The sequence below is a fragment of the Homarus americanus genome, unplaced genomic scaffold, assembly GCF_018991925.1.
Source record: "Homarus americanus isolate GMGI-L3 unplaced genomic scaffold, GMGI_Hamer_2.0 scaffold59495, whole genome shotgun sequence".
Lineage (NCBI taxonomy): Eukaryota > Metazoa > Arthropoda > Malacostraca > Decapoda > Nephropidae > Homarus > Homarus americanus.
Window position 1 is genome coordinate 2,453,359 of NW_024732415.1, and position 23,685 is coordinate 2,477,043.

At 36.2% G+C, this 23,685-nt stretch overlaps 2 protein-coding genes across 11 annotated transcripts in view; one reads left to right on the plus strand and one right to left on the minus strand.

The window, feature by feature from the left end:
- Positions 1-726: 726 nt before the first annotated feature.
- LOC121868592 (uncharacterized protein C8orf76-like) lies at positions 727-8,917 on the plus strand. Of its 4 annotated transcripts, none has more exons than XM_042369369.1 (2): positions 727-1,114; positions 6,775-8,917. In XM_042369369.1, exon 2 carries the CDS (start codon positions 6,776-6,778, stop codon positions 7,835-7,837), a length of 1,062 nt encoding a protein of 353 aa, XP_042225303.1. In that variant the 5' UTR covers positions 727-1,114; position 6,775; the 3' UTR covers positions 7,838-8,917. The 4 variants fall into 4 exon arrangements, with proteins under 4 accessions (XP_042225303.1, XP_042225302.1, XP_042225301.1 ...); XM_042369368.1 differs by lacking the exon at positions 727-1,114 and adding an exon at positions 1,166-1,448; XM_042369367.1 differs by lacking the exon at positions 727-1,114 and adding an exon at positions 1,168-1,443.
- LOC121868591 overlaps positions 8,795-23,685 on the minus strand; it is a 41,679-nt gene continuing 26,788 nt past the window's right edge. For 5 of the 7 annotated variants that reach the window (XM_042369359.1, XM_042369360.1, XM_042369365.1 and 2 more), the window contains 8 exons: positions 23,404-23,593; positions 21,879-22,008; positions 20,379-20,600; positions 18,372-18,491; positions 16,812-16,844; positions 14,015-14,148; positions 12,282-12,434; positions 8,795-9,631 (listed from right to left, as the gene is read on the minus strand). In XM_042369359.1, coding sequence (XP_042225293.1) covers positions 9,547-9,631; positions 12,282-12,434; positions 14,015-14,148; positions 16,812-16,844; positions 18,372-18,491; positions 20,379-20,600; positions 21,879-22,008; positions 23,404-23,593 — 1,067 coding nt within the window. In that variant the 3' untranslated portion in view covers positions 8,795-9,546. The remainder of the gene's footprint in view (positions 9,632-12,281; positions 12,435-14,014; positions 14,149-16,811; positions 16,845-18,371; positions 18,492-20,378; positions 20,601-21,878; positions 22,009-23,403; positions 23,594-23,685) is intronic. The other 2 variants (XM_042369363.1, XM_042369366.1) reach the window with 2 other exon arrangements.

The window sequence follows — 23,685 nt, forward strand, 5'->3', positions numbered from 1 at the left end:
TAACTCCCGTATTTTATCTGTTTCTTATGGGGAAAATTGATCGGCTTAACATTGTTTCGTATAATGTTGCGTTTTTAGGAATGTAACCTGGACGTTAAGCGAGGACTTACTGCATTACAGTTGAACACCTGTACACTGATATTGTAGGTGATCAAGAAGTTCAAGATTCCCCGGGCACAGGTCACTGACCCACATCAGGGCCTGGGGGGCGAAAATATAATAATGATAAATAATAATAATAATAATAATAATAATAATAATAATAATAATAATAATAATAATAATAATATCTATCATTATTATTATTATTACAACTCTTAATAAATTTCATAGCAAATTAATACAAATAAAAATAAAATAATAATAATAATAATAACCATAACCATAAATAAATACAAAAACGAAAAAGATAAATCAAGAGTGAGAAATGATATACCTGTACTGTACTGTACCTGCGTATGAAGTACAAAAATGATTGATTTGAGTTGAAAAGGACAGAAAGAATAGGGAGTGGATGTGGTGTATATATATATATATATATATATATATATATATATATATATATATATATATATATATATATATATATATATATATATATATATATATATATATTTATTGTTTATTTCCTTACTTTACTTTCATCAGTGAGTTCTAATATGATAATAATTTGTTGTGCCAATTTTTCGTTTCATAGATCATAAGGTGCCTGGCAGGCAATAGTTTGTCCTGCGGGCGGTAATGAGGCCCTGAGGCGCTTTTCCCGCGCCCGGGGTAGTGTGTTTTTCAGCATGTAGTGTGAAGGTTGTCGCCGGTCTTACTTGACGTCATTTGCGAATTTAGAGATAAAGACATTGAAATTCTTCAATTGTTTATAGATCACGGGCTTCACGGCATTATTCCTTTAGATAAAGACTACGGGAATCCCTGTGCTTTCCGACCGGAAACAAATTTGTTTAGTGTAATAAGAAAATTATCAACAAGAAAAACAAGCAGCTGGAACGTGTATATGTATACTAATCACGAAAATTAGCTTCAAGCAAACCTGTCTGGAGTTCTACAATATGCTAAATCAACTCCAGGGATGTTAAAACAAATCTTATCCAGTGAAAAGGTAAGTAGGCAAATACCATTGTTATGTACAATTGTTTTGGATTTGTGTCAATGTTGTTATATGGGTTGTAGGGTTTGTTCATGCTTTTTGGTTACGTTACCCCTGAATGGTTTAGAAAAAATCACTGAAGAATTATTATAATGTGCGCCGTGTATAGGAATGTTACCCTGAAGAACGTCTCGTAAATAAACTTGACACATTGACAAACTTTTCAACTGAACCAACGAAGTGAACATCTGTGAATTGTGTTGATAGGGAGAGATCGTATGAGTCAGAAAAACTAGTGGATTATTCAAGGTCCCCTCCATTGTTCCTCTTGACATAAAAAGGTACGGTAAGTGTTCTTAATGGTTGAGTCCCATAAGTTACCACAGGCCATGGCTCCTTGGCCATTCTAGACACTTTTATTTCTAAGTAATTAAGCGATTTTTTTTATATTGACACGATATTTAAATCGTATGCCATACGATGTGTACAGTCTTACCACTGATTTACCCGTTTCGTCACCGCGTTCATTCCCATCAATATATACACGAAAATAACTGTTGCTTGGGACAAAAAATAATCAAAGACACTAAGACAATTTAATAAAGACGAAAATAAAAAAAATATATACATTGTTAATACGCCTGCAATCATCTCACTGCTGACTGCCTGGTGGTTTATGCACTGGTGCCAAATAACCTTCATTTGTTCTGTATTCTGTTTATCAATGTTGAATCGTTTTCTTTATTAAACAATTAATATTCATGTAGAGTAATAGCACAATAATTCTTCATTGTTCTGTATTTTGTTTATTTTCCAATGTTTTAATCGTTTTCTGTATTAAATAATTAATATTCATGTATAATAATGACAATACTTCTCGAGTTGTCTGTATACATATGTAATTAATATTCGTGTAAAATAATAACTTAAATTTGTCACTAATACCAGCGACTGTTAGTGGTGATAAAACGGATTTGATATTGGTGACGAAATGGGGTGTATCCTAACAGACATACACAATGTGCTGTCATTATATAAGTAGAATACAGTATTCATAAAATTATTATAGCCCTGCCAATATGCCATATTATGTTAATGTTTTTGGTATAATAAGCCTTTTGGTTATGTTTCAAATTTTTAGTAAAGGTTAGGTTGAAATTTTTATTTTTTTAATGTGTTTTGAACGATTCTGACTTACTTCCAAAATGGTGCAGTGTGTTTTGTCTATGTGACTGTGTTGAAGTGCTGGTGTGTGATCCCCACCATCATCGTGCTTCATCACCAGATTACTAAATGAGTGTACAGTACTCTATAGTCTTTATCCATTCACCTGGCCTTTCTTCAACCTTGGCTTCACCTTTCCTCCAGCCAGGGGGTAAAGAATTTTGGATTGTGACTGCACTGCACATAGTACGTAATGTGTGTACATTTGCATATGTAAACCACTTTCTTTTGACAAACATAATATATTGAAGATAACTTCTATTGGTAACTTACCAGTGTAACATATCACTGTTCTTTGAGGGATGGTAGATGCACAATAATTTATACTTGACAGCTAAAGGGAAATTTTCGGGTGTTTGCCCTAACATATTTTTTCAGTAATTATTAACGACTTGACCTGCAGCCAACTTTTCATGGAAAACGATTTTTAAAATGCCGCAATTTCATTGTTTTTTGTTTTTTTTCTAGTGGACACTATTGTAGTTTGTGCAAATGTGTTAAAGAGTGGTTATGTCTAAATTAAACCTAACCTAACCTTAGTGGATATGAAAAACAGACCTCACCAACCCAACCAAACAAACCTACCTAACCTTACCTAACTTTCAAGCCTCCCTGACCCTTGGTATATTAAACAGAAAGACTTTCTATGATATGGTGTAATTTTAAATTTGTATGGCTCTTTTTCATGGAAGGGTCGTGGTCAAGAATAATTCAACGTTCTTTGTCAGGGTCATCACTGACGTCTGCCTTTTACGTTTCACTACACTAGCATCACTAGCACTGACACTAGGCAGTCTTTAGGGGCCATTTCACACAGAAACACTAAAGTTTTGAGTACAACACGAGATGATACATCGCAGGCAATGGTTGAGCGCAAACAAAAGAAGAGGAGACACTGCGGGTGTGTGGGGGGTAACTCGTTACGCTGCCGGAGAAGCTCGTAAGCTAGCCACCATCTGCTTACTACGAATACCTGTAGTCGAAATCGCAAATCATAAACCCGCAAATAGCAAGGGTTTACTGTATATAGTATTCTTGAAGCAAGAAAGTAGTGTTCTTTGAAATGATAATTGCCTAAGTTACTAGTTAAGCTACAACCAAATCCCAGGGTAGCAGTTGCTGGAAATGTCCGGATGTATGGGATAATTGCTGTAAGCATTTGTTTAAAACATCAGATCAAGCAGCAAAAATTGACTCGAGTGAATGTGGTGGTTTGAAGTCCATTGATTATAATTATTGGAAAGAACTTTGGTAAAAAAAAAGAAATAAAAATAAATCCGTGCCATTATTTTCAAATTTCTTAGTACAGGTGTACCCTGAAATTCGATGTCCCAATACTGTATAATAATGTCTATCAGACCAAAACGTTCAGCCCAGAAGAACAAAACACACATAACAGTAATTAGTGGAGCAGGTATACAACCCACTTAAGTTGACCTACCTTACAGTAATTAAATAAGATTTAAGTCCTGACCCAACAAGGGTTATGAAGGGGCAATGAGAGAACAGGCGACATGACCCTGTTAATCCAAGAAACACTGCCCCCCAGCCAGTACACCAACACCTGACTAAACACACCTGGCCAGACTCACCCAGGTCAGTAATATTTAGGAGGCATTACTGGCTGGCCAACCACAATAAGCACACCACACCCTGTGACCCCAAGCACCACTCACCTGACCAAACACACCCAGATTAGTAATAATTAGGAGATAACACCGGCCAGCCTACAACAATAAGCACACGACAACAGTGACCTGACCTCCAATAAAAAGGGGAGCCAGACGAATCACACTCAGTCACAAGTCCCGAGGTAGGGAGAAGGACCTCCCTCCCTAGCGCTGAATCCCCAGCTGGCTGAGTCTCCCACAGGAGACAGAGTCCGGTGCCCACCAGGACCACTTGCCCCAGCAGTACCAGACCCTGCAGTCAAGAGTCCCCAGCTGCTGGGCCTCCCATGGGTCACATGTGAATCATTGTCAGAGTATGCAATAGGGCGAGTTACTTTTAGTGAGAAGTGTATCCATGTCATTCAATTAACTAATAAATAGCTGTAGATAGAATTGGTGTTCATATATCTGCAGTATATGATATAAAGAAACAGAGAGAACAGATTCTTAAGTTCTATGCCAACAGTTATATTCCCAAGATAATGGACAAGCGAAAAACTTTACACAAAGCAAAGAATATTGACATGGACAGGGTGTTCTTATAGTGGATTAGGCAAAGGTGGTGTGAAAAGTTTCCACTTGAGCATTCAATTGTTATGGCCAAAGCTAAAGAATTCCACAAAGAATTAACAGCTGATGGCTCGATGTGAATATTCATCTGGGTGGTTTAATAGAATTAAACAATGGCATGGCATTTGTAAACTGAAGGTTTATGGTGAAAAGGATATTTTGATAAATGGCTGGCATAACCTGTGACCATTATACCCCATTTTTTGCTGAAGATGATGTTGACCCCGATTTCTGTGGTTTTCGTGTGTCAAGAGAGGCAGCACTAGTAAAGGATTTAGTGGAATATGTACAGAGCTTAACAAGTGAAGAAGCTAAGTCAGTAGATGATAATATTGTTCAGAAATGTCTAAACATTAAAGAAAATGCCCCAGTTGTGCTTCAACTCAATGATACAGAAATTATGGAAATGGTAATGAATGAGGATAAGAAAAAGTCACATGAAAGTGATGATGATGACAGTGCACCGAGAGTGTCTACTGATCAGTGTATTAGCTCGACTGAGGAACTGGTTCGTAGAATGGAGCAAAAAAGGCTCACTAGTGAGCACTGAGCTGCATATAATGTGGATATACAAAATTCAGGGAGTTTTCATTCACAGAAAGTCAAAACAACTGAAACTGCAGGATATGTTTGCAAAGATTAAAAAGAAAATTGTCCATGAAGTTCAGCCTTCTACCTGCACCCCAAATGTTAATTGTTTTCAGATGAGAATTAATGCATGAATTACCAACATTCAAGCTTGCTTTGGAAGTGGAATAATGGACAATAAATTGGTAAGTGTAAAACAATTTTGTTTTTTATTTATCATACTTTGTTTTTTTTATTTAAGTACAGTAAGGTCGGGATATATTGCGAGATAGCGTCCAAGGATGTTCGCTATATACTAAATCGCGATATATAATTATAGTACAGGTACCGGTAATCAATGGAGAAAATAGGGTTAGGTTCTGGAGGCCAATAAAAGTGACTAAACTTGACATAAAATGGCACAGACTAAAGTTAGCAGAATATAAATTGCATTGCTAGAATCCTTTGCAAGACAACAAATAATTTGAATATAGATATCATACATTTTGCACAAGAGATAAAAATTTTAGTCCTTTGTACTCAAATGTACTAAAATTTTTATGTCTAGTGCAAACTATAGCATGTTTATATTCAAATTAATTACTATCTTACAAGAATTCTAGCAATGTTAATTATATTCTCAAGCCAATTCAGTGACATTTTATAAGAGAAAACAAACTCCCCCAAGTGACAGATAAATAAATACCACTAGGTAACCGTTATCTGCACTCTGGCCCAGCTGTCATAATAAATCAACTCCTCTCCGACTTCTGGTAAGGGTGTCTGAGGTTTTAGCTTAAAATTTTGATCTTATAAAATATCACAGACTAAAGTTAGAATATAAATTGCATTGCTGGAATCCTTGCAAGACAGCAAATAATTTGAATATAAACATCATACTCCTGTATATTTTGCACAAGAGATAATAATTTAGTCTTTTAGAGTACATTTAAGCACAGTACTGTACAGTTTGTAACTCGTATTTTTTTGGGGGGGGGGGGGCATTTAGGGGATTTTTGGGAGTGTTTCTAACTTAATACATTTTTGGCTTTATGTGAGGTCCCAGGAACATAACCCCACATAAATTGTGAGTCTACTGTAAATAAATTTATCGCTATATTGTATATTGGAAAATGTCGATAATTTTGGTAGTTGTGATAAATTTGAAATATTTCCTGCCCGTTCCCTCGTGAAATAAAATTTTTTAACGCTATATATAGGGAAATGTCTATAATTTTGGAAGCCGCGATATTAAAAAATCGTTATATAAAGTCGCTATATATTCCGACCCTACTGCACTGGTATGCTGTATGTTTAGGCCTGTGTCCAGAAATTAGGAAAATCTAAAAATTCGGCACACCTCTGGTAACATTGACTTTTAGAGAAAAATTAAGAACCGTATGTTAGTTTACTGGCGCAGTACAGTATTTGTGGAACTAATATAACCAAACTAACACAAGTACTGTACAGTACAGGGTACTACGATTATTATGTGCTTTCTTTGGACACATGTTTGTGATAATACAGCATCCAGTTTATTTGTTTATTTTACTGAACCTCATGGTCTCAAATATTTTGGTTGACAGACACTTTACTCTAATCCTTAATTATTTAATTAACTTTGTTTATCTGTGATTCTAGGATGGAGTTTGCCAACTTAGATGATGACCTGTTTGCGGAGGAGCGTCAGCGTGGCACTATAGCTGAGGAGTATAGTGCTCGGGTGTGTGACCCCTGCTGGTTTATGCAGGTTCACCCTGATGAACTTGTCTCTCCTGAAGAGGAATTAGGTGCCCAGAAATTTGTTGCAGATTACCTATTTTTTAAAAAAGAATACAATGCTGCAGTTGCAAAGTATGAAGAAATTTTGAATATATTACCTCCAAACCATACTAGTAGTAGAAGGGAATGTTTGGAAGGTCTATCCAGGTCTCATGTTAAGAAAGGTACACTCTCTGAAGCTCTTAATTTTGCAAAGGAGTTACATTCAACTTCCAAAAACTGTGATCAGACAACAGTGAGCTGTTCAGTCCTGGTAGATGTAAATTTGGCTGCAGGAAGGTACAGTGAGGCACTAACTGCAGCTCAGACACTAGTCACCCTTCAACCACAAAGTAGTCATCTGTGGATAAAACTTGGATATATTTATGCTTGTACGTATGGGATCTTGCTACCTAATGTTGCTAAACTTTTGGGGGTACATTTTAAAGTTGAAGCAAGTCCACATTCTTCTCAGGGTTTCACATCAAGAAATAAAACAGATAATGACATAAAAACAAATGTTAATATTAACCATAGTTCACTAACAAAAACTGGTGAAGATCCTGGATATGAGAGTGTCAAATTTCCTGGGAAAGAAAAAGGTTTACAGTTTGTTGTTGCATGTCTGCAACGAGGTTATGTAATTTTGAGAAAAACAGAAAGTACTGCAGTGGACTTTGAATTAGACCATAGTCAAATGTATCAGAGTAAGTTACTGTCTGATATGGAGTTTCTTCTTGATGAGGAATCATTAAGCCAGATAAAAATGCACCTATGTCAATATGATGAGACAAAATCAAATCAGTGTTTGCCAGTGCAGGAGGACAAGGTGGAATTTGTGGATAGAGGGAGTTCAAAATTCAAGCCTGATGAGAGTGATAGTGAAGTTAAGTTGATACCTCAGAGCAGCTTTGAAGAACAGTGGTTTAAATGGGTGATATAATTATATGTTTAAATAGATGAAGTTATGTAATTATTGCATATTAGTTTGAATCTTAGAATTATTACACCTCAATGGGATTATGTGAAGGAAAAAAGATGGGTAAATTCACTATCATATGTTTGAACACATTGTAAGTGTATACAGTACTTGTATTGTTACATTTATATTATAATCTGAACCTTTTAAAGATAATTGTAATTGTTTTATTATTCTAATATAAACATGATGACATTTTTTTTAATGTCTTTAACTTTACTCAGAATGCATGGAGTTGCTGAATAATTTCAGAAAAATTGGTGTCCTTAAAAGTACATGTACAGTATTTGGAAAAAATTTGAAGTACAGTACAATACAGTACACTATGTTATTTTTAATATACAGTATATAGATTTGAAAATATACTAATGTGAAGAGGAAAATGTTTCAGCAGTTTACAATATATTGCTGTATGCAGTATAAAATACTGTAATTTATCAGAGATGAACATTTTCCGGTGTGAGTGAGACGATGCTAACTGAATATTCATGTTTACGGTGTTGACTAAATATTCCACAGGTACAGTAGCTACTGAGACAATTAGACTGTCAGCTAAAACTGAAAAAAATTGCCAAAAAGGGTATCAAAGCTGAGGCATGGTGAGTGGGAAGCTCATGTGAGATATTATAACTTAAATTTTTTTGGGGGGTATTGAGAGAGGTGTAAATAATGGTCTGTACTCTGATTATTTATTAAAAAGTTATCCATCCAACTAGGAGTAGGTAAACCTTTAGTAGTGGTGGATTTAGTGTTGTTTTTACACAATTTTATGTGCCATATTTGTGCTAAACTGGTTAATGTTTGTATCAAGTTAGGGAAGAATGTAGCATACAAACTTTTGATAATCCAGATCCCAAAAGTCTGTTGGTACACTGATCTTATACAATATTTAAAAGGCCTCTTGAGTAAAGTATAAAACTGTTAATGAAATAAGAATGTTTATTTTTATGTTTTCATATACAGGTACAGTACAGTACTGAATAATGTACTCTTGAATATTTTGTTATATTCACAATGGGTCTAGAATAAATGTTTATAATAGATGTTATGCTTGTTGCTCTGCCCTACCACTTACAAGTAAAAACCCACTTAATGTAGCTTCACTGAACATAGATTTGCCATTATATGCAGTAAGCTATATGTCAGCTTTCCATTAGCTGGAATCCCAGGTCCCCGGAACTCTCTAGTACCCGGAATAGAAATCGGGCTGGAAAAATTCAAGAAAACTCTCTCCATTCCAGGTGTGTAAACAAGTTTTTGGGCAAAAATATGCTACAGTACAGTAATGTCTTCAATCTGAGGACTCTGTTTACAATACAAGCTTAACCCCCAGAGTGAAGACAATAATTTTTTTTCAAAGATATTATAAGTGTAAATACTTTTTATTAAGTTGGTGAATTTATGCTGCTTACTGATGGCTATTCCGTAAATTATACTTGCACTGCTTTGAAACTAATATATAATTCAATTATGTTTTAAAAATATAGCAACAAAACCAATGTAAAGACAGCGTGACTACAGGTTCTGTTCCTGAAAGAAGCTGCATTTCCCGTTTTGCTACTGAAGTAATAATGCTACTCCCAGCACTGATAATTTATAAAAGAAAGCTATAATTACAGAGCTCTTCACACTGATTTTTCTTATTCCATGTGTCAATTTTACACAGCTTATTATTACTTTTTCTTCACAAACTCATTTTGCCATGTCAATTTTGTTCCTTCCACTTCAATTTTTTCATAATACCATTTCCTCTGTATCCTGGAAAGAAACAATGAATTAGGTGGGGCTCATCATTCTGTCACTGGTATATGACACCTTGAAACTGATAATTAAAATGCTTGTTATTCGCCATATCATTTCCTTAAAGAAAACAATGTCAATAGAATGATTTTATTCCTTATGAATTACAGTACAGTATACCATAAATTTCAAAAAGAATCTGAGAAAAATTTAATAAAAACTGTTGACAACTAGTTAATACAGGAACGCTCCAGTTAGGGACCAGTTTGTGTGTTGGTAGGACAGAATCTGAGAGCAAATTCTCCATAAGAACAATGTATTTATGGGGGGAGGGGGGTAGGTTCTGGTTAACCTCACAAAACCAATTTTACCAAGATTTTATCAACAAGATATGCATCCAACATTATCGTTCGTAATTAATTTGTCCTGGATTGCGGTGTTGCTGTGCTCACTGGATGTGATTATTTTAGAGCATTCCCTACCAGCAAGATAGTTAGCTGTTTTTTTTTTTTTTTTTTGAACCCAGGCATTGACATTAACAAAAAATTTCTGGCACTTTCTTCCCCCAAAAAACTGTTTTGTCCACATTAAACCGATGGTGAACACTAACTTTGAGAATTATTCCATTTGTTGACCAGTTGAGCCTTAAGGAACAGTTAATCAATGTTAGAGTCTCTCCTTTCTCTGTCTGCTTGCTCCCTATGCTGTTTCTTGTACAGCTTATTGAAGTTTAGCCATCCCATCACAAATGAATCCATACTAATGTTATGAAAGCAAACCAGAGGGTTATATTAGACTTTCTTCCCTGGCTTACTTTGCTTCTACACTAATCAAAGCTGAGTGAGGTGATAATCAAATCTGAAGGACACTTACCGATAATTTTGTCACATTTTACATGGAAGATAAAAGCAGTTACACCAAAAATGTAACAAGCTTCAAGTAATTTTGTTCGATCTAAGAGTGAATACAGTAAACCCTCAACATTCACCATCAATGTTAAACTTAGGACATTATGGGAAAAATGGGGTTTGGGGATCCACACCCTCAAAGAGGTACCTTTTATGAGTAATACTGTACATGTTAAATACAGTAAATAAAATATATATAAAAACATAGTAATTCACGCTTTCGGAGGACTCATTTAATATACAGTAGTATACTTACTTTTACCAACAATTAGGCATACTAAGATAAATTACGTATCAGTAAAACTACATTAAACAAAAACTAACATTTTAGAAGATCAGAATCACTGAAATCTGAAGTTGTTCACAGTTATATTTCCCGACTCTACTGACGGCTGTTCGCTTGAGCTGCCAAGTCTGTTGCACTCATCCACCAATTTTCAGGGGCAGTGTAATACTTCAGTGTGATTCTGATTTTTTTAAATGTTAGTTTACGCATAATGTAGTTTTACTGATACGTAATTTGTCTTAGTACGTATGCGTAATTGTGGGTGAAAATAAGTATACAGTATATTAAATGCATCCTCCCAGGCTCGTCCTTTAGGGGGGGCGAACAGGGGCGACCGCTTGGGGCCCCGCTCGTGTGGGAGCCCCGCGGGGCCCAGCACTAGGCCCAGTGACCTCAGACACATTACCTGTTGACTGGTTAATCTGACCTGACGGCTTACGCTACCATCACAACCGTGACCTTACCATCCATGGCGACAGTCCCATGAGGGTTGGTGGGGGTGGGTTCCTCTGACCGCATAATCTGACTCCATATATATATTTTCTGGGGCCCCGCAGTGGCTGAGTTGCCCCGGGCCCTGCACCCTCCTAGGGACGGCCCTGCATCCTCCGAAAGCGTGAATTTGTTGCCAGAGTCTAACAGTTAATTTATGTATAAGATTTCTGATAAACTTCCTACGTATTCATGTTTGAAATAATGGTTGTATGTATCTTATATAATTTAGCTAAATATCTTTCTCGTCAGGAACGGTCATCCCAACGATTATGAATAAACTCATTTAGAAATACATCATTACTTCAGGACAAAATCGGACAGGTTTGCAACAGCCAATCAGCTGTAACTCTTGAGGAGGGTCGGGGCATCTTTTCTCAGCTGAGAAAAACGCACTATCATGAATAATCAAATCCATGCAAGTTAAACCCACGAATGTTGGAGGTTTACTGTACAGATTTTATGTAAACAAAGCTACATAGGATTACCTGAAAATGAAAATGTCATGATGAAAATATAAGCTGGTTGAACAAAAGACAGAAAAAGGTTAATGAAGACAAAATGGGCGAGTGAAGATAAAACTGAAAATTATTCAAGAAAGTTAAAATATGACATGGTAAAACTAAATAATGGCCCCTGACAATGGATCAGTAATAATGAAAATGGCATGATGATAGAAAATGGCTCAGTGAAGGTGTAACAGCTTTAGTTTAGATGGAAATGGGCCAGTAAAGATGGACACAGGCTCAGTGAAAACAGTAAATGGTTCAAAGCAGATAAAAGTGGTTTGGTATAGAATTAAAATACACCAGTTTAAATGGTAAATGATTCAAAGCAGGCAAAATGAAAAAGGAAAATGAACCCAGTAAAGATGAAAAATGGCTCAATAAAGAAGGGAAATGGCTCTGGATAAAAATATGGTTTAGTGAAGATAGCAAGTGGTTCATTTCATAATGATAAACATTGAACCATATTGTCCTACCTGCATTCATTGCCACATTTGCCTGAACCACACTTGGGGCAAGGATAGTGGCATCCTGGACACTCACTCTGTAAACAGTCACAAAGATTTTTTCCAGAGTTAACAATTGAACCATCAGAGCCATGGAAGTACAGCGGAGTCTGTGTCTTGGTCCTGAAAGATACAAGTAATAATAATAACAGCACATAACAGGAACCGAAGAGTTAATTATTATCGTATGATTGGCCTATTATGGTGTTTCATCATAAATAATAAAACATACAGTACTAAATAATAGAAAAAAATATGTAGTTTATAATTTGACTTCAAAATGAAAGGACAAGTTGAATCATTCAGAAGGTGATCCCTTCCCTCTGTATTTGCCATGTTTTTTTTTATTCATTACAGTACTGATACATTATAAAAATAAGTGTACCAATCATTATGCATATACAATGTGATGGAAGACGAGGAGAGTGAGTTTGAGGCAGTGGAAGGAAGTGGCAGAACCAGAGCAGACCGAGGGAGGCATGATTCAGCAGCAAGTTACACAAGTTCTTAGCATGGTTGAAAAAACTCAAGGATGCTTTAATGAGTGTTGAGCCCAGCCTGCAATGCAGTGATGAACTCAGTGCACAGTTAGACAGTTTGATGGAACCCTACAGGCAATGTTACCAAGAGTTTATTGAATGCCGTCACCAAGCTCTCAGCACTGCCTATTTTCCACCTCAACAATGTGATGAAGATCAGGGATAATACAGTGACAATGACCCAGTCACTCTGGAGATTGGTGATGAAGCTGAAGCCACTTTACAAGTGTCTGTAGTTGATTTTGAAGGCTTTGAATTTGACTTGCCTTCACCCTCTGCCTCGGATCCCTATTGTCTCCCAGTGCTTCCCACACTTCTACTATTCAGTGGTGTATCTCATACCAGTAATTAACTTCCTGGGCTTTATTAAAATATTTACTTACTACTGTGACATTATGTGTAATTTTTGGAAAGTTAAGTTGGTTAACCAAAGTCATTAAAGGGTAAATGTCTGGCGAGCCCAGTACAATACTGCATAGCAATTTTAAAACGAGTTAAAAGGCATCAAATGGGCGGACTTCCAATGCATGGACGCATACCAGTACAATATACCCACTGTATATGAGTATTTGAAATCATGCTGGATTATAAAATACTGGTTTATTGGCGCTCACTATAACAAGGCTTGCATGAAAGAATATAGCTATATCCTTTAATACAGTAGGAGGGCTCTCTGTGCTGAACAAAATCATCTGGTGTTAACCAAATAAAATAGAAAAGTGGCATCTCGTAGTGAATGGGTTAAATACCAACACTACTGTATTTATCAACTTTAAAGAAAATTAACATTCCATTTTGTTTAAAAGTAATATTTTGGGGGTTATTCATATCCCTAACTCTCATTAACCTAAAAGCCTTTTTCCTATAAGATATATATACCCTGTATATAAAATCCCTCTTATTTTCTTTCATTGTAGTTTTCTATTATCTAAAAATGATTATTAATTGTCTTCCCAATCCCTCAAATTTCTTCTTCCCTAAAGTTTTGCACCACCAAATTAAACTTTGTTATCCACTCTATAATCCCACACTACCACTCATCCACTAAGAAAGTTTTCTTCCATGCTACTTTCTTTGTCACTGCCGGTAATCTCCTTTCATTTGTTACTGACTGTCTTATGGCAGGTTCTTAATTTTCCTAAACAATGTTTTCCCACAATTTACCTTCCTGTGCTGCTGAAGTACTGCACCTTCTTTTTCTTGCGTCTGACTCTTTCACTAGTTTTGGGGTTGAAGTTCTCCATGAATTTTAACTGCTGATCATTGATTTGCAGTCCATCTATTGAACAAGTCAAACCCTGCAAATAAATTAATTGAAAACACATGGATATATTTCATATCTACATAACGTCACATCCTTACACTATATTATGTACAGAATGTTTTGATGGACTCCTTTGTTGAGCAGACTTTGATGTATTGGTGTGGAACTGTAATTTGTGAACTTGTACAGCTATCTCTCGATTTACACGGTAGTTACGTTCTTGAGAATGGCCAAGTAAATCAAACTTAATTATCCCATAAGAAATAAAGGAAATGGCAGGGGTTAGGGGAAATGCTCCTTAAAAACTGTAATTTGTTTATCTATTTCCTTCAATATGTTTTATTTACAATAATATAATAACAATAATAATAATAATAATAATACAATAATAGAAGCAAACCTAATAATTCAGTACTGTAGTTAGAAAAATAGATTCAAAAATAAAATTGTGCTAACGTTTACATCAAATGATGGATGGGATGGCATGCAGGAACTAGTGGTGGGGGGTTACTGGGGGAGGGAGTCATCTGAATCAGTTGACAGAGCAGATGATGGGGGAGAAGTGGGAACTTTCGAGATGCCTGAGGTTCAGGTGATATTTCTTTTCCCTTTTTTGTGAAGTGGGAAAGCAAAGAGGTACTGAACTACGCTGCCTGGCACAATGGCGTTCCTTTCAAAACAATGCTATTTCAAAAACTTTGTTATTTTTAAAATCGGTATTAATTAATACTTGTGTTATATAAAAAACGTGCAAATTAAATGCGTGTAAATTGAGAGGTGACTGTATACTGTACAAAGTAAGCTTACTGGTTTGATCAAAGATTGTTTCTCACCTAGCTGGTTCTGGGTCAGTTATAGCGAGAAATTCAGACTTCCAATGTCACAGATATAATAACATACTGTATATTCATGCCCTTCTTTCAGTCAGAGTCTAAATTCCAACCCCTAAGTCACCTGCCATGCTCTGGAGAACATAGATTCTTCCTCCGTGTCAGATTCTTTCAAATGTATTATTAGCTGGAGGAAAAGAGTTAAGATTTCTCCTAGTTCACTAGCATGCCAAGCCAGCATGATAGTCAATCACTGGGTATTACAAATAACTTTCTACTTGAAAATTGCCCAGAACAACTCATTGGAAGACTTGCCCCAGAAAAAAATCACCTAAACATGCGATACAGAAAATTCCTCTCTTATGAGCCAAGTCTGGGATGATCCACAAAAGCTTAGTAAAAGCCACTTGCAATGCTAAAGGAAATACCTTTCACAGCTAAAAATTCCCTTCCTGACAAAAGGTTAGTAATTTTCTTAAATGCTGATGAATAGAACACACCAGGAATGATCCTTCAGATAAGCAGTGGCTGACTATACAGTATGTCCCTATTAAGCTTCATAACAGTAATCCATAACTTGATGTTATGAACAGATTTGTCCAATCATTTAAGGTCAAGAATGGCTTGTCAAATAAAACAGTCTGGATAAAATTCAACTGATAAAAAACTGCCAAGTCAAGTTCTCAAGCAAAATTTAAGCATGCTCATAGTGTACATATACAGTACGTATACAGGTGACAGCAATCTGTAGTCAGCCATACAGATTCATATTCTTTATTATGACAATGATCCCTTCACTTTTCCAGTCAATAAAAAAGAAAAAACTTTATTTCATTATATCATATCTGCTTATCAAATCTACCGTACTTATAAACAAAATGGCAAATTCATGATTAAAACATTTTGTACATAATGAAATTTTTTTATCTTCCTTCCTTGAAAATACTCCATATCCACTGTTGTTGTTCAATAGAGATGCCAGCAACCACTCACTTTCTCATTACACTAATTATTTCTGTACACTATTATGTAAGTGCACAGTCACTGTAAGTACCTTTTCTCAATTTTCAATCTTTCTTTTATGTACTATTAGCCATATACAGTATACAAAACAAAATAAGAAAAATATGGATCTTTTAAGTTCTATATGAGCTGCTATTACACAAATGACAACTTTCAGACAGCAAGATTAAGTGATTTTTTAAAGATGATGTGTACCATCCAAACTTAACCAAGTTAAGTAGGATAGGTTGGGTACGGTTGGTTAATTGGTTGGGTATGGTTGGTGAATTTAATGTTTTAAAATTAGTGGATTCATAATTTCTTGGGAAGACGACTTCATTAAAGCCAAAATACAAAAATTACATTAACAGGGATGAAATGGGCTATTCTCGTAAGGGAAAAAGGTTTGTCTATGCAAAATGTCTAAAAGATATCTAGCTTAAGTGCACAAGACTAATAATGTATTATCAAGAACAAACTAAGAAAAACCCAGCTGGTTGAATTTAGGAGAAAAATCTGTGTTTTCCTAACCTTCATAAAAAAGGGGGATAATATTATACTGTATATCATAATACTGTACTATAGCTTCATGCCTGAGACAAAAACAAAGCAAGGTTAACCCTTAGGCCCCGGGTGACGTTCCAGAACGTCTGCATATATTCCCGCCATTTTTTTTTTATTCTTATTATTATTTATTTATTTGTTTAATTATTTTTGAAAAAGTTTATTTTTTTCTTGATTTATCCCCGCGCGAAGGGGGGGTGGGGGGTACCGCCAGCAGCACCCTAACCCGGGGCTTAGGGGTTAATGCATCTCTCAGCAAGCACCAGATAAATCTGAACAAAATAGTTAATACTGTACTGACCACTGCAGTTCCTTTCTCGGGCACTGCCGTCAGCTAGGGGTTATAAAATAATTTATCAAGTATATCATTAGTATAGTGGTCAGTAACTTGGTGGTTGAGCTAACATGTAATGAAAAATCGAAAGTCTTTCTCTTAAAAATTCATTTATAGTGTGTAGTCTATTAATTCTGGTCTCAATATGAAGCATATTTTTTCATTTATTTGATCAATATATTACTGTACTGTACTGAATAAGCTTCCACTGATTTTTCTTGCAAATTTTTTAGTCCTTTTAAACCCTATGTACTTGTCAAAGTTTTCTCTATATTTTATATATAAATGTACTGTATCAGATAAATGTTCTGTTCAGTGCACAAATTGCACTTCTTTTGAGTGGGCAAGAATGTAAACAATAAGAGAGGAACACATGGGGTGTGCTGTGGATATTTCACTAATGTGAAAACCAATCCCTATGGATCTCATGAGACTATCTTAAAGATCTAAAAAGTTTAAAATTATTGTACAACTTTCAATCAAATCCAGCTGATTAGACCAGGGGTCCGCAACCTTTATACACCAGTCGGCCACTTAAAGGTACAAGTAAACAGTGATCGGCTGCAGGTGTACAAGCCAACATAAGTCAGCACTGTGTTACACAGAATTAGAAATGCAGGACTATAGTTTATTGTCAGAAAATGGTTATAAATATCACCGATATTTAAGACTAAACATAGCTTTCATTTTCAGCATACAGTATACATACAGGTATAGTATATTCTGCTTTGTAATAATAGCACTAGTCACTAGCCTAGTTAAATATTCTGTAAAGAAATTAGGGACACATAACTTTTAGCAAAACAAAATATGAAACTGTCTTCGAGCAGTACAAAATAGCGGTTCAATAACCGATTCGCACCCGAAATACAAGCATACAGGGAAATTGCTTTATAAAATGGTATTATGACATCGTGCAGTACACAGTACAATACCCCCTCCCCCATAAAAAATGGTTTGATGACAAAAAAATTTCCTCTAAGTGTTATATTCAGGTAAAATATAGTTTGCTTTTTATAAAGGAAAATCAGGGCATCAATTCCTAATAAAAATAAACAGAACAATACCAAAACTAATGTGAGAGTTGAACCTGGATGTGATTTGCAATTTCAGACAAAGTTGGTTCAAAGTGTGTTAGAGCAGCTTTCACAAGTTCTGTGGTGTGACTTCTTGTGAGCTTAGAGCAGTACTTGTTCTTCCACAAAGGTAAGCACACTGAATGTCAGCTCACAGCAGTAACTTGATCCAAACATTGACAGAATGTACATGCTTCCAAAATTCCGGCCACATAGGTCAAAATTTAGACATCACTCAGCCGGCTGCATACGTACCCCTTTCTGGCCACATGCGTCCAGAAAAATAGGGGTTGTGGACCCTTGGATTAGAACTACAGTACTGTACAGTACTCATATAATTTTAAGTCTTCAGAGCTGGAATATTTTTTAGAACACAATTTGCAACTGCTATTACAATATACTAAATGTAAGTGTGTAATTCACTGAAAACATAATACTGTACAATACATACTTGTTCAGTATTAGTATCTGACTTTGCAGTCTTTTTGCCTTTCTTGGACTGCACTTTGTTATTCTTTGCTTCAGAATTTGTAGAAAGGGAAGTATCAGTTGAACTTGTCTCTGGCACACTCTGTGGGGGAAATAGATTTGAAAATATGGGATTGTTCCTTAAATCCCAGTTTATAACCGAGCCTGGAAGGGTTCATGTGTACTTCATATCTGCCTGGTGGCAACAGGGACACCAGAGCTGTGTTTTCCCCTGATGTGCTGCATTTTCTGTCTGCCACGCTGCCTGTACACAGGGTACCAGGTGAGTGTCTTACAAGCTAGTGCTTCCACTTGATAGTACAGGAGCCCAAACTCATGGGTAGAACCCTGAGAGGCTTCTCCATCATCAAGCATGCATGTTGTGCATGGAAGCGCATCCCTGAAGCTGGTCATAGTGGGCCACTGGACTGCTTTTGGTAAAGTATCAGGTTGTTTGTATACCAGGTCCTGGGTTTGTGATAGCGAGCAGCAGGGGTGCATCCAGCTCTGGTTAATATTTATCTTGAAACTTTACTTAAATATGACAGTACTGTTCAACAAAATGTCCGAAGTAAACCTGTTACACATAAACCACTTGCGTACTGTATGAACATAATTAACACCATGCTAGAGACAGCAAAGGACTTCAAGTGCCATTCTTGCTCTACCTGATTAGTTTGGAAATACATGTACACAACTAATTAAAAAACAGAAATTAAAATCCATTCTTGCCTTAAATGCAAAGTCTATCCCTGTAGATACCTAACCAATAAAACCCAAAGTGCACAAACAGGCCAGTTCTTATCATTCCACGGTGTTGGTAGTTGAGGTCAGTGAAGTGAGTGTTGGTCGTGCAATTCTGGATATGACAAGGTCTGAACTGAATGGATTGTGAATATGCTGTGTGACAACTAATTATCACCAAGAAATTCAGTTTCTTTCTTACCCCTTTTTAACCTTAAAACAAGAGGACATACCTTGTACAGTCACCCACAAAAGTCCTGTCACCTCTCTTCCTGAACCACGAACTACAAGATTCAGACTCATGAATTCGGAGCATTTGTGGACAGAAAAAATCATCAGTGTCTAATGCTTTGCGTTTATACGTCTGAATCTCGGGGTTCATGGAACAGCAGAAGAGGCAACAAGAGTTTTGTAGGTGACTGTACATACTAGAACACCATGCAGTGCACCAGAGAATGCTCTTGGTACATGGTTGTGAAATACTGTACTGCTGTGTGTCTTTGGTGGAATGCTCTGATATCCCACTAGTCGTAATACCACTGGCTTTTTTTATTTTGTTTTTTCCATGAGTGTTGGGGTGACTAGTAACTGCTATATGGTGGTGGTGTGTAGGATGGTTTTTGTCGTGGTGACAGGGTTGAGCACTAATGTGATTATGAGGGTGTGTTGGAATGACTGTTGTAATATGAATAATAATGTGTTTGTAAAAGTGTAAGTGAAACACAGGATTGAAAAAGAATATCCAATTTTATATCAGAGGGATGAGGTATGGGACCCCTCGAGAATCCCAGAATGCTGAGTACCATTCAACAATTCTGCAACAATATATAAACTGATATATTCAGTCAATGTAACCAGCCACTCCACTGGAACATATCACAAGCATCTGACACAAGGGGAATGCCACACCTTCCCCTGTACCCTCCCATGTTGGCTACTTTTACAATTCATCAGATGCTAGAGAAAAAAACAGAATACTCATTAAAGAACCTTCATGGTGCAGGCCGGCTCATCATTGATCACAAAAAGTCACTTGTCTTTGCCCCTTGGTTATAAAGTAATATTCATAAATTCAAATCTTCAATTTTTATCTCCTCCACATCATGTATATTGCACAGCTTTCTTGAAAATATTAAAATTTCTAACTTTGGACGGCTATTAAAAATAATACTAAAATATTATAATAAACTGATGATGTAAATATTAGACCACATTCCCTCAATGAAAGAAGAAAACTAAAACATACTGGATCATCAACAATTTCTTCCTCAGCTTCAAACTCCATATCCAGATCTGGGTCATTGGTTTCATCTGTTTCGTTTCCTTCCTCATTCCGCAAAAGCGATTCCACTTCTTCCTTATCTGTCACATCCACCCAATCATTACCCCTGTATACTTCAAGACCCAGTCCTCCACGCTCATTCTCAGGGACTTCGTCTGCAGTTGGTGGTCTGCCAGCCATCTTACTCTATAAAGCAATATATACAGTATAATATGACATTTATACAGGCCAAGGGAACTAACACACACAAACACACACTGTATGATTACTTATCACTTGTGTTTTCAAAAATTATTCTTAATCTGCAAAATAATAAGACTAATATACATGTAATAAGAATAATCCATCATTATTCATCAACAGTCCAATGCACTGACTTAAGCATTCCTAGGGACTTTATCACAAATTGATAGTTTGCTAACCACCTTGTTTAAAAAGAAATGCACAAGACAGCCTTGTGAAGCCCTGTCACCAATGATCTTATTTAAGGTCAATGTGTGATAGCAGTGAATTCCTGGTCATGTTACTGTACATAGTTCAAGCTAAATTACAGGACAGGTAACTCGTGTTTTACGCGCGTTTCATTTAAGCGTGTTTTGGAATAACACGATTGTTCAATTAATACCAAAAGTTAATTTATGCACACCTATTTTTTAAATACAGTGCTCAAGACAGTTAAAATTTGCCGCGCGTATTCGCCTGGTTGCCTGGCAGTGTGATGCCTGGTGAGGTGCTTATGAGTTATTACTATAAAGTCGTAGTAATATCAACATCAACGATTTTAATATTATTATAATAATGTAATTAAAAAGATTATTACTACTAATGATGAAGGTAATAATGATAATGAAGTATTCTGGACTACAACTGTGACGATGTCTTTATGCATACAGATGGTTACTAATTATTCCACAAGATAGTCAAGCAACCCAAAATACTGTGCAGTGGTATGTTTATGTATTCATTTTTGGAATACAGTACAGTATTTGGTGATTTTGCTGTATTTGTACGAAGCCCACGTGTTGTATGGACTGATGAGATGTATTTGTATAAATATAAAATAACTGTATGGGCAGTCCTCACTATACTCACTCTCATTAAAATATTTTGACATACCTGTACTGTACATGTATCTCATGGATTATTTAACCTTTTTTATTGTATACAACTTAGTCTGGCTGATACACATTGTTCCCCTTCTACAAATTTAAAAAATTGAGTCTGTCTCTATCTCACGGGTTAGGATCACCTTGTAGAACATGTGTGGCCTAGATAGATAACCTGCTGCTGAGGAAGAGTACAATTAATAACAGATAATGAATAGCTTAAGCTTTTCATACTAATTCAAAAGATAAATATATGTAACTTGTCTGTAACTTGAACATTCTACATCCTACAGCAAATGCTACTTTTAAATACCAATAGGTACAAAATTCAGTGCAACCTATATAACACAGTGCTCACCTTTAGGTCTGTGGGCAGGTACCCTACGAGATGGTTGTACATGTTCATTGGTACGGGGCAGCGGCAGATAATGTGGGCTACCCAGCATGCCTTACATTTGTTCTTTGGCGTTTCATCTAAACCAAAACATCTGAAACAAAATGAAAGCCATCAACATCACTCACTATAAACATAATATTGAAATAATTTATTACCAGTACTGTATATAAGATGTAGTAATGAATGATTTATTGAGAAGTGTCATATCCAACTGACCACCCACCACCACTACCTCCAACCACAATAATCACCACCACCCTAGCGATGGGGGGCAAATCCAGGAATGTCAGGGGGGAGGGGGGGGCCAAAAAGTTGTGGGTGGGGAAACATGGCAAACACAGTGAGCCCACTCAGCTGGGGGGTTTTAGGGAGGGCGCTGTAAGCCCCCCAGAAAATTTTTTGTAATCTGACCAATATCATGGGCATTTTGAGGTCATTTTGAAGCCATGTGCAATTGACAATAAGAGATATTGAGGCCAATAGTAATTATATTTTACCATACAAAAATGCCTGAGTACAATACTGTACTGCATAAAAAAAAATAAATAAAAAATTATTTTAGGAATTTTCTTATGAAAAAAAAGGGAGGGCCATGACCCCTCCCCTGGATCCGCCCCTGAGCGAGCACATTTATCTATCTACTGTACAATAGGTAAAAAAAAGTATCTTTACAATTCTTGTGCAAAAAAAAAAAAAAATGACACCAAGCATGAAGGTTTTTGATAAAGGTTCTTGAGACATTGTTATTCACCAATAATATTGCAACAAACTCATTTTATATTTTGAATGATATAACTAAATTAGGCCTACCATAATAGGTAGGAAATGTCTCAAGGAATAAAACAAAATACCAAATGTTCCAAGGAATGCTCAGCACTAGCCCATCAAATCTCTGAGTCAGCAGAAAGGCGATGCACGAGGTTGTCATCCTGCACTCCCTAGCAATGATTTCCCAAACCAAACTACCTCCCTAGCAATGGAGTGGTCACCTGCCTTAACAACGGGCCACACCCCCTCTTCTTCACTGATCAACACATGTACAGAACTGATAGACGAGGAAAATCTAATTTAGCAGATTGAATAAAAAAAATTATTTTACAACCACATGTGATGTTATAAGTACTGTACTACATAAATATATATACAGTACAGTATACTTTATAAAAATCAATTAGGTATATATGAAAATCTGGTGGTGACAGGTCAAAACTGTGCTTCCTAGCATGGGATAACCTTCACTGATAATCTTGACCATGACCAAATAAACAGTGCTGTGCCTACTTGAGGCCTAAGCTCGCCCAGTTGTAATGTTTTGATAGAGATCATATCAAAGTTGTGTCAGTAGGGTGGATGCACCTTAGTGGATAGCAAAACAGAAGGGACAGAGTTGAACATTACACTAACATGAGACACACACAACAAGCTTAATATACAATAGTCCTTAAAATTTTAGGTAAACAAATAATAGTTCAAATTGTACACAAACCTGCCCCCTTTGTTACAGTTCAAAATCCATGGCTGTTTCTTAAAGCGCTGGTAGAACTGCCGACATGCCTCACATGCCACAACTCCCGCAATGCGTGTAATTCCTCTATGAATTGAATAAAATCGTGTTGCCTTACAGACCCCACACTCGACACGTATTCTCTTCATTGCAGTTCTACCGTCCTCTGTACCTGAATATAAAATAAGAGATGAAATTAGTATTCAAAATAGTTTTCTTAACCAATGAAGAAGAAACTAACTCAGACATCATAGTTGATAATTT

Coding starts and splice junctions, on each gene's coding strand:
- LOC121868592 (XM_042369369.1), top strand. CDS start 6,776: ATGGAGTTTGCCAACTTAGATGATGACCTGTTTGCGGAGGAGCGTCAG.